The sequence below is a fragment of the Pinus tabuliformis genome, chromosome Q (genome assembly GCF_031772625.1).
Source record: "Pinus tabuliformis cultivar Carrire ecotype Pingquan chromosome Q, CPIR1, whole genome shotgun sequence".
Classification (NCBI taxonomy): Eukaryota; Viridiplantae; Streptophyta; class Pinopsida; order Pinales; family Pinaceae; genus Pinus; species Pinus tabuliformis.
Window position 1 is genome coordinate 412,219,670 of NC_142296.1, and position 11,216 is coordinate 412,230,885.

Consider the following 11,216-nt stretch of genomic DNA (forward strand, 5'->3'; position numbering starts at 1 on the left):
TCTGTGTGATCTGAGCAAATTAGAAACAGAAAGGAAGGATTTTTCTCATGCGTATGCTCTTTTCCGCCGCACCTTAGTGTGATCTCAGAAAATCAGAAACATTGAGGAAAATATTTATTTTTCGGATAAAGCTAACTTCAAGGCGTAAGGTTTTTTTTTTTTTTTTTGGTATGTCCATGTTGGGTTTTGTGTTTTGTGTTTTTTGTTTTGTAGGCAAAAAAGAGCTTTCTCAAGTAAGCACGCACCCCAAAGCTTCAGTGACTTAAAAAAAAAACCCCTTTCTCTTTTCCAAAAATTACTAACCTTTTAATCTAGCTCACTTGGTCCAAAGCTACTTTATGAGAATAGAGGTCTTCAGTTCAAGTCTTTCCTTTTGTTGAGCTAATTAGATTAAGTTTGGAAAGGAGGCGGATTTTTTTTATAACATTATCATTCATTTCCGCACATTCCCGCACTTTGTCAATATCTTCAACAACTTTTCTTCAAAAAGCCATAACTTCTTCATCCGGAAGCTGATTTTTTTTATCATCCTAATTTTTCGAGATCTTTCCATTGGAACACTTAGTTTCAACATCTATAGCTTCAGTTTCTGTTAAAATGGAAAGTCCATGCCAAGTTATTCTTGATAGCACCAACTATTTCCAATGGTGGTCCTACATTGTGGATTTACTTAAAAGTAAAGGTCTTTACAGAATAGCCTCAGGCCAAGAAACCAAACCGAAAGATGAAGATAAGGCAACCAAATGGGAAAATAGGCAAGATCAAGCACGTGGGTTGATAGGGATGTCTATTTCTCTAGACCTTAGATTCCATATCGCAGAACATGATACTCCTAATGAAGCAATGAAACGGATCACTAAAATTTTTGGAATTAAAAATGAACTTATAGCCCATCAACTCGAAAATGAGTTGCTTACATTGGACCCCATTAATTTTTCTTCCATTGAAGATTTTTTGTCCAAGTTCAAGACCCTTAGACTTCTCTTGGAAGGTGTTAAGGTTAAAAAAGAAGATGGTAACCTTATCTATTCCATTCTTACTAAGTTGGGACCAACCTACTCTGTGTTTGTTTCCACCTTCCATTCTACAAGAGAAGCCTTCATTTCTCAAGGAGAAGAATATAAGTACCCTTCCTTTGATGCCTTTTGTGATTCTTTAATAAGAGAACAAGAAAAAATCTTACATCTTGGTCTTCTTAATCTTGGAAACTCTTCTAAGAAAGCCTTAGCCGCCCAGCAGCAACCAAATGCAACGAATCCTAAGAAGTTGTATCCTAAAAAGAATGGTCCCAAACCAAACAAGGGTCCTAAGAAATGTTGCATTAATCGTTATCAGGATAATATCGGCGTGAGGAAAAAATCAGAAAAAATCGTAATTATCGAGAAATAATCGGAAATAATCAGAAATAATCGGGAAAAAATCGTTTGGTACAAAAATATTCATTTTTTTCAATTTTTTTAATATCTGAACCATCTACAACATAAAATAAATACATTAACACATAAATATGATAAAAGAACTAATATATAAGATGTTTAATATCATTTTTAGTGCTAAAATCACACATAACATTGAATCATGTCCTGAATAGTAAGTCCTGACTCCTGAGTCCCAACTCAGCCTCAAAATATCAACAAAAAATATAATAATGTATCTCATCATGTCATAATTTCATATACAATAAAATGAAGAAAATAACTGAAGTCTAATCCTATTGATTTCCTCTACCCCTCTTGCGAGAAAATGCCACAGTTTTCCCTTTCCCTCTAGATCTAGATGCTGGTGTTGGTGGAGTTGGCAGTGGAGTCTGTTGTGCTCTAGAAGCTGAAAAACTAGAAGTAGGAGCTATAGGAGGTAGACCACGTCCTCTACTAGTGGCAAGGGTAGCCCGGGCAGGTGGTGTCACCTGGAAACATTACAATCTCCCAATCCTGAAATCCTGAAAAACTGATAAGTCTGCTGGATTTCGAATGAAATCTAAAATTCTACTTTCTCCATATGAAATCCAATAAGGCCGGAACCACTCTCAAACATCCTAAGTCATTTCATGGTAATGTTAAAAAATTTAAGTAAAATGATGAAAATGAAGATTAAGGAGAATGTCATTTTTACTTTTAATAATTTAACATTACCATGAATAGTATATCAATACTAGGGCCTAGACTTGATCATTAAGCTGCCCCACTCAAAAATTATTTGTTTCTTTCAAAAAAAATTGCATTTCGAACATTTAGCATCCCTTATAAAACCATGGTGCCCCGACCCTAGGCGATAAATTGGGAAAAAATCGCGATTTTTCAAAAAGATCGCATATAAAAAAAAAACGCGAGTATTACTCGCGATAATATCGGCTTCGAGAAAAAATCGCGATAAAGGGATAATATCGCAATTTTAACAACACTGGTCCTAAACCATTTTAGTCTCAAAATGAAAAATCATTTCAACAAAATGATGAGGCAAATAAAAACAAAGGGAAGAAGACTGATAAACATTGCCACTTAGAATCCAAATGCTTTAAGAAGATGGAAGCCTTGGAAACAGCAATGAAGAAGCATAACATTCATTTGGAGCACTCAACAACTTCAACTTCATCTTCAGGAATAACACTTTCTGCATGTGGTTGTCAAGCATCTCGGACTGGATATGCACTAAATGTATCTTCTTCTTCTCATTCTCAGGAGTGGCTCATTGATTCTGGAGCTTCCTATCACATGGCCAAAAACAAAGCCATGTTTTCTTCTTTAAATGATTATAACACCAAAAATATATATGTTGGTGATGATAGATCTCTTAGTGTTGTAGGGACTGGAACTGTTCATATAAACAATGGTCAATTCAATGATGTATTATGTGTTCCAACCTAATCCTGCAACCTTCTATCTATATATCAGATAACTCATTCAGGTGAAGGTAAAATCGTTGAATTTTCACCTCACAATATTGTAATTAAGGACCTAAGAAATCCTGAACAGATTTTAGCTACTAGTATTGCTGATGATTCTACAAAGTTGTATAGGTTTAACAACTTTGGGTCATCAAATCTTCCCTCGATATTTGTTGCTCATAATGATGAAGTGAGCAAACTTTGGCATGAGCGATTTGGTCACTTAAACTATCACTCCCTTCAGAATCTATGTAAAGAAAATATGGTGACAGGTCTTCCAATGGTATCTTGCAGAGATGGTGTTTGTTCCGGATGTGTACTCGGAAAAAATCATCGGGACAGTTTTGAAAAAACGTGCCTCTTAGCACACCTCAACCCCTTTACAACTTGTGCATAGTGATTTATGTGGTCCACTTCCAGTTGTTTCATTCTCTGGCTACAAGTATTTCTTAACTTTCATTGATGATTTCTCCAGACGCACTTGGGTATACCTCTTAAAACTCAAGAGTGAAATATTTAACATGTTCTTGGCCTTTAAGGCCTTTGTTGAAAAACAATCTGGACATCAAATTCTTAAGCTAAGATATGATAATGGCGGAGAATATGTTAACAACAAATTCAACAACTTTTGCACTAAGAATGGAATTCAAATGCAACATATTGTTACATATACTCCACAACAAAATGGTGTAGCTTAAAGGAAGAATCACACTTTAAAAGAAATGGCTAATTGTATGCTTCAATCTAAAGGACTTAGTCTTAATTTTTGGGCAGAAGCAATTAATTGTGCAAATTACATAAAAAATCGCACTCCTATTAAGGTTTTAAAGAATATCACTCCAGAAGAAGCATGGAGCTCAATTGAACCAGATGTAAGTCACTGTCGTGTTTTTGGAAGTGAAGCATGGGCCCATATTCCAGATGAAAAACATAAAGCTTTAGAACCTAAGAGTGAAAAATGTATTTTTGTTGGATATTTTGAAGATGTAAAAGGATACAGACTTATTCCACTTAAGTCCAAAAATGTTATCATTAGAAGCAAGGTTGCACAAAACGGGGAAACGGGTACGAGTTTCCGAAACGGGAAGCGATACGAAACGCGACCTCCCCAAATTTTGGAAATGGGGAAACGCGAATATATCTATATATATATATATATATATATATTAGGACATTTAAGAAATATGTGCAATCATAAAGCATATATGATACATTCTAATTTATTACATTATGATAAAATTGTCAATTGTCAATGCATAATCTATAAATATCTAAATTTACATCACATTTACTCATGAATAATCACATAATGAAAATAGAAATATCCAAAATCAGCCACAAGAAATTTCTAATTTTTTGTCTCGTGCTTGATTGGGAGTCTCCTCCTACATAGTCGAATGACCTTAGTGCTCTTGATTAAATACAAGTTTCATACCCTAGTACCCTACATTCTCTTGATTATTGGGAGTCTCCCCTGCATAGAGGGCTTTGTTCTCTCGATTAAATACAAGTTCCATACCCTAGTACATGATAAAATCCAATGGAAACATCGCAATACCCCCAATCCTGAAATCCTGAAAAACAGATAAGTCTGCTGGATTTTGAGTGAGATCTAAAATTCTACTTTCTCCATATGAAATCTAATGAGGGCGAAACCACTCTCAAACATCCTGAGTCATTTCATGGTAATGTTAAAAATTTAAGTAAAAGGTATCACTTTTACTTTAAGAATTTAACATTACCATGAACTGCATATCAACACTAAGGCAAAAGTTCACTTTTATAACTTTAGACAGGCATCTGGAAGCAACTAGAAGTCACTAGGCTAACGTAAGAATAGATTAGAAAACAAATTAAAAAAAAAAATTAAAAAAAACACAAGTAAATGCTGAAACGTGGGTCGTACGGCCCTGAAACGCGTTTCAGGCCGTACTGGCCACGTTTCAGTTTCGTGAAACATGGCAGTACGGCCTGAAACGCGTTTCAGGGCCGTACCAAACGCGTTTCAGCGTTTCGTACTCGTTTCCGTATGGAAACGCCCTCCTACCCCACGTTTCCTGCAACATAGATTAGAAGAGATGTAAAGTTTGCTGAAAATATATCGGCCTACGAGCCTAGTTCGGCGAATGTGCCACCTCTCTCTATCCCTTCTACTTCTGAAAATATTTCTTCTTCAGATGATGACAGCGAGGATGACAATCCTCCCCCACCTTCTCAAGATCCTCCTTCAGCTCCTCAGCTTCCAAAATGGGTCCGTGCTACTCGGGATGCAGCAGGTGCTCTTGTAGGTGATCCTATAGATCAACGACGTACACGTTCTCAGTTCGATAGAGCCTCTTCTTTACTAGCTCAAGCTCTAGCTACTTATGATCCTGACACCTTTGCAGAAGCTTCAGGGCATCCAGATTGGGACGCAGCTATGAATGAAGAATATCGTTCATTATTGGCAAATGATACAGGGGATCTTGTTCCCCTTCCAAAGGGACGAAAACTTGTTAGATGCAAATGGGTTAACAGAACCAAGTATGGACCAGATCGAAAAGTCGATAAACATAAAGCTCGTCTTTTTGCTAAGGGTTTTTCGCAAGTTGAGGCATTGACTATACTGAAGCCTTCTCCCCTGTTGCCAAAATGAACTCTATCCGCCTTGTTCTTTCCCTTGTTGCCTCTTTCAAATGGGAAGTCCATCAGATGGATATTAAATCTGCCTTCTTGCATGGGGACTTGCATGAAGAAATCTATATGGAACAACCTACTTGCTTTACACAAACAGACTCCAGCCTTGTATGTCGGCTTAAGAAATCCCTTTATGGTCTCGAGCAAGCCCCTCGGGTTTGGTATGCCAAAATGGATAGCTTTCTTTTAGAAACTGGATTTTCTAGGGGTCATTCTAACAATACTGTCTACACCAAGAAAGTGGGCAAGTCTCTTATCATTCTTATTCTTTATGTTGATGATCTTATCCTTACTGGTAGTGATCCCAACCTTATAAACCATGTGAAGTCCAGCCTTAAAAAGAAGTTTGAAATGACAAACTTGGGACACTTGCATTATTTTCTTGGTCTTCAAGTCTTGCAATCCAAGGAAGGTATTTCCCTTTCCCAATCCAAGTATGCATGTGATCTTCTATGCCATTTTCACATGGAAGACTGTAAGCCAACCCCTTCTCCCTTTTAATTTGGAGCCAAACTTTCAGTCACTTGTACTTCCCCTAAAGTTGATGCTACCTTATACCGTCAACTTGTAGGAAAAATTTTGTATCTGACCCATACTTGTCCTGACCTTTCCTTTGTTGTTGGCCTTATTGCTCGGTTTATGCAAAACCCACATGAAAGTCATTGGAAAGCAACTAGAAGAATACTTCGTTATGTTTGAGGTACAGTTCAGTTTGGGATTCATTACAGCACAGAAGCATCTCCTTTGTTGGTTGGTTTCACTGATTCTGATTGGACTGGTGACCCTGATGATCAAAAGTCCAAGGCAGGTTATGTGTTCACTCTTGGTTCAAGACCTATTACATGGGCTTGCAAGAAACAAAGTGCCATTTCTCTTTATTCAGCAGAAGTAGAGTATCATGGTGTCGTAGAAGGTAGTAAGGAAGCCCTGTGGCTTCGTCAGATCCTGTCAGAGTTTGGCTTTTAGCAGTAGCATCTGACTACACTTTGGTGTGATAATCAAAGTGCCATTCAACTATGTAAAGATCCAATCCAACATCAGTGCAGCAAACACATTGAACCGCACATGCACTTCATCGGAAAGCTCATTCACGACCATGTTCTTAAAGTGCAATATTGTTCAACAGATGATCAAGTTGCAGACATCTTTACAAAGGCTCTCACAGAGGCAAAGTTTACTAAACTTCGATTTATGATTGGAGTTCAAGAAGTTGTCACTAAGGGGGGATAGGCTCTAATGCCTCCTTCCTTCTCCTATTGTGTCATATTTGTACATCCTTCAATCCTATCCCAAGTTGTTCTTAAGGGGGGATGTTAGGATATTCCGACACAGAGGAAATAGTTAAGTATAACTTGGTCTAGTATAGAGTTAGGTAAAGTGTGTTTCTTTACTATGTACTTTTGTAACTTACAATCCGACGGTCACGATATGTAGTGATCCGATGGTTCATTCTCTCCTCGGTATTACTGACACTTGATCCGTGGCTTAACACCCGATTGGTCCATGATCTCTATTTAAAAAGCATGGAGGGTCATTTGTAGTATAACCGTTCATGAGAAAAGCTTATGTAAATTTTCATTCTTTTATTAATAAATTGCTTGAAGTGGCCACGTTGGCTCAAGTCGTGGACTGTTTTCCTCTTTGAGGGTTTTAACCACATCAACAATACTGGTGTATTGATCTGTGATCTGTTTGTGAGCGGTGTCCTTTGGTATTCTGTCTGAAGAACTTACCCTGTGAATTCCTACAATGATATTCTAGGATGTGATAAAGTAATATCATATATCATTGGAAGTAATTATCTTTCACAGAAAATTGTGCTTGTCTAATTAGCACTAGAAAATCAACACTTGGTATTTTGCTCCAGTAAGACTCCATTTTCCCTTGTAGGATAAATTTTATACAATTTTCAACTCAAAAATAAATAAAATTTCCTTAAACCTTCTCTCTCTTAGATGACTAGGGCAGCCGTTAGGGTTTTAGGTGCAAATTTGTGTAAAGTGTTGTTTTATTGTTGGAAAGTGGGTCTAACTGTAGGTCATTTTATATAAACCTTCTTAAAAGTAAAATCTAGCATTATAATTTGTCTTGCATGCCCTAGAAGGGCTAAGGTCACCTCCACTTATTGTTGTTTATACACATATAACAGCCCTAAAACCTGTTTGCTTGAATCAACCCTAGCCTCTATTAGAAACCCTTGTCCCTTTTTTCTGGAATATCATTTGTAGGGTTTTTTTAGGCTGCTATGTGCCTTTGCATGCCCTAACATTGAATATCATTCAAACCCTAACTTATAGCAGCCTTGTCATTGGTCTAACCTCAAAGAGATTCAATCCTAGTTTTGAATATCTTGTTCATCTTTGGCCTTGCCAAGCCCTCTATCTATCATTAGACCTTCAAAATAAGTCACCTTGAGCCCTAGTATTATGATACCTTGTAGATGGTATAGGGAAGTCTCCCTTGTGATTGAAAGCCCACTAAACAGCAGGATAAAGGTAGCTGAGGTGAAAGTGGCAATCCTTCCTTATTGTTGCCATAGGGTCTGACACCTCACCCGGTGAAGCCTTTCATTGGACCTGCCCCATTTTGCGGCAACAGGTCATACACGGTAATAGCTCCAACTTTTCCACCAATGACCAACTATATAGTGATCCATTTCAGATGATGAAACGTTATATGTCAGTTTACAATTAAATTTGCATTATGTTAAAAAAACAATAGTTGACTACATACTAAGAACTTAAGAAGGACGGGTAAGCAGTTTTAGTAACTTGGTCTCCAATATTTATTCTAAAGCACTTTTCCTTCTTCACAGAAACATAAGCCCAAAAAGAAATAACCTGAATGGCATGTACTACTAGAGAGATAGGTAAGTCTATTTTCCTCTGTATCGCTGTATTTGTTAAAACGAATTCCAACACCTCTGCTCTACAAGCATTTAATAAAATTCAGGATGGAGAATATGGGTGTGCCTGGTCTGTGAAAGGAGTACAGTTCTGAGAAATATGCAGCCCTGCCAGTGTGCCATTCGATGTAGGGAGCAATGGGTCCCTTTCTGAGAATTGAGAGCATGTTTCTGACTCTATCTGCATTCTCAGGATGTTTTTCCAGCACCTCCAGGAAGCCTGGATCCTCCAATGTGTAAAATACCCCTGTGCCTAAATCATGATTGAGCATTCCTTCGTGCCAAAACACATGCAAAATGTTTGCTTCTTCTGACTTGGAAGAATCCATGGCGATTGTAGCGTTAATTTGTTCTGACGTAATGAGATCGGGTGGGGATGGGAGACGTTTTATGCCGGGTGCGAATGTGAGAGTCTTGATCTTGAAATGGTGGGGTTCGATTTTCGATTGCTAGGCATCTCAGTTCATGCAACAACCCGTGAGACTGTAGGTGGGGTGACTATCAACGATCGGACCAGCGATGTCAGGGAGTCAAAATCGAAGGGATAATGTCGTAACCCAAGGGGGAAATGTAACACGACGAAACTCGAACGTAACTCCGAAGTTGGCGATAAAAACAATTTTAAACTGTGTAATATGCAACGCAACGCTGCGTGACATTAAAAAATAATATAAAATTTTAAATAGGTTATAAAATAAAATATTTTAATTTTAATAAGGGATAATATTGATTTATGATATTGTAACAAAATTTATTTACAAGTTAATAATATCCATAATAAAATGGAAGAAATATTTATAGCATGAATTTTGTTATATTGTAAATATTAAGTTAAATATTTATAAAATATTTTTATTTTGAAATAAATTGTGGTATAATAAGTCATGATATTGGCTCATGATATTATTTTTCAGCATGAAAAAAGTTATATTATATTCAAAGATAATTTACGATAATACATCAACATACAGCTATGATAATCATATATTGGCTCATGATATTATAATAAAGCCTAAATTATTATGACACTAGGGAATAGAAATTTTTTTAGATTTTTTATTTTTAAATATAATTTTTATAGTAGACAATTTAATTTAAAACTACATAAAAATAGTAAGCAACCAATTAAAAAAACCAATGTAGATTTTAAAAAAATAAAAATTATTTTTAAATTTTCAAAATATTGAGTTTATAATTTATTTTTTTCAAAACTTTTAATAAACTCCATACAATCTATTTAAAAAATCCAAAACTAATAGAATAAAGATTTACATAGTTATTCATATTCATATTCACAAAAAAATTGGAGATGGAACTGTGTATAGGATTTTTAATCTTGTCCAGTGTTTTGAGTGGAGACTCGACCCATCATTAGGGACCAGAGAGTATAGAATCACAACTAATTGAGAGAGTATAGAATCAAAACTAATTGGGTGGAGTGTTTTTGGTCCTGATGATGGGTGGAGTGTCCACCCTAAACACTAGATAGAATTAAAAATCTTATACAAGTTCCATCGAGAATTTTTTGCAAATTTCAAAACTAATTAAAGTTTTTTACCAAAATCAAAAACAATAGAACTTGCCTTCCACAAATATTAAAATGAAAAATTTTAAAAATATATTTATTTTTTCAGAACTTTGTTATGATGGAGATTGAATTAATTAAAAGTCAACGTAATTTGATTGTCAAACTATAAATGTAATGCCCAACCAAAAATAAACAATAATAATAAATTATTAAATAATATTTAAAAAATGCTTTTTTATTATTAATTAATATTACCAAAGTTATTTGGCATAAAAATATGAGATGCATTAATAATAAATTATTAAATATGGGTGGCAAGAGGGGGAGAGATTCTCATTAGCCCTGAAGGAATCATTGAAGATAGATATGCTTGGGGCTTGCATGGAAGACAAACAATCAAGCTAAAGCATATGAATGTTTTCTAGGCCTCACCTGGGCTCAAAAGAAAGGAATAAAAAACCTTGCAGGTGCTCGGAGACTCCATGATTATAATACGGCATCTGAACTATGTCTCCTCTGCAAAAAACACAATATTAAACCAAATTATCAAGAGATCCCAAGGGATGATCCCATCCTTCGATTTGGTGACCTTCTTCCACATTCTAAGAGGAAATAATTAAGAAGCATGTTAGGGCCCGAAATTGTCATGTTTAATTCACATTCTCACCCTATGCTTACTCATGGTTTTCATTGTTATTACTATCATTTTGCACAATTGTTGGGCCAATAGCTTAAATTTGGAGCATGAACACATAAGTGTTCACTATTTAACCTATTTCCTTTATTTCAAAAAGATTTGCATCAAAATTATTATTGATGATCGTGCTTGTATTGTTTCAGGAATGCATATGAAATAACGATCAAAGATACACATGCATCAACAATCAATTGCACTTAGTTTTGTTCCTGCACCAACACTCCTAAACTAGCTTCCCTACACTGGAGAGAGTAACCAGTTTGGGGCTTCGACGTTTCAGCAATCTTCCAAGGAAAATCGAGGAACGTTATTGTCCAAAATGATGTTCTAACACCTTCCCATGAGTTGGATTGCACCTAGGTCTCACATGTGGGTCTCTAGAAGAAAATCAACAAATCTGCTCAAAATCTGCACAGTTTTCAAACTGCCAAGTTTGACCTTAATTTTCTTGTATCTGGAGGTGAATCTCGAAAATCTGAGCAAATAGGTTTTTTACCAGTATAATAAATTATCTAGAATCAAAACC

The 11,216-nt window shown here is 36.0% G+C and overlaps 1 protein-coding gene across 1 annotated transcript in view; it reads right to left on the reverse strand.

The window, feature by feature from the left end:
- LOC149219937 (histone deacetylase 8-like) overlaps window positions 1-9,053 on the reverse strand; it is a 195,297-nt gene extending 186,244 nt beyond the window's left edge. The window contains exon 1 of the mRNA XM_089384564.1: window positions 8,533-9,053. Coding sequence (XP_089240690.1) covers window positions 8,533-8,794 — 262 coding nt within the window. The 5' untranslated portion in view covers window positions 8,795-9,053. The remainder of the gene's footprint in view (window positions 1-8,532) is intronic.
- Window positions 9,054-11,216: the final 2,163 nt, after the last annotated feature.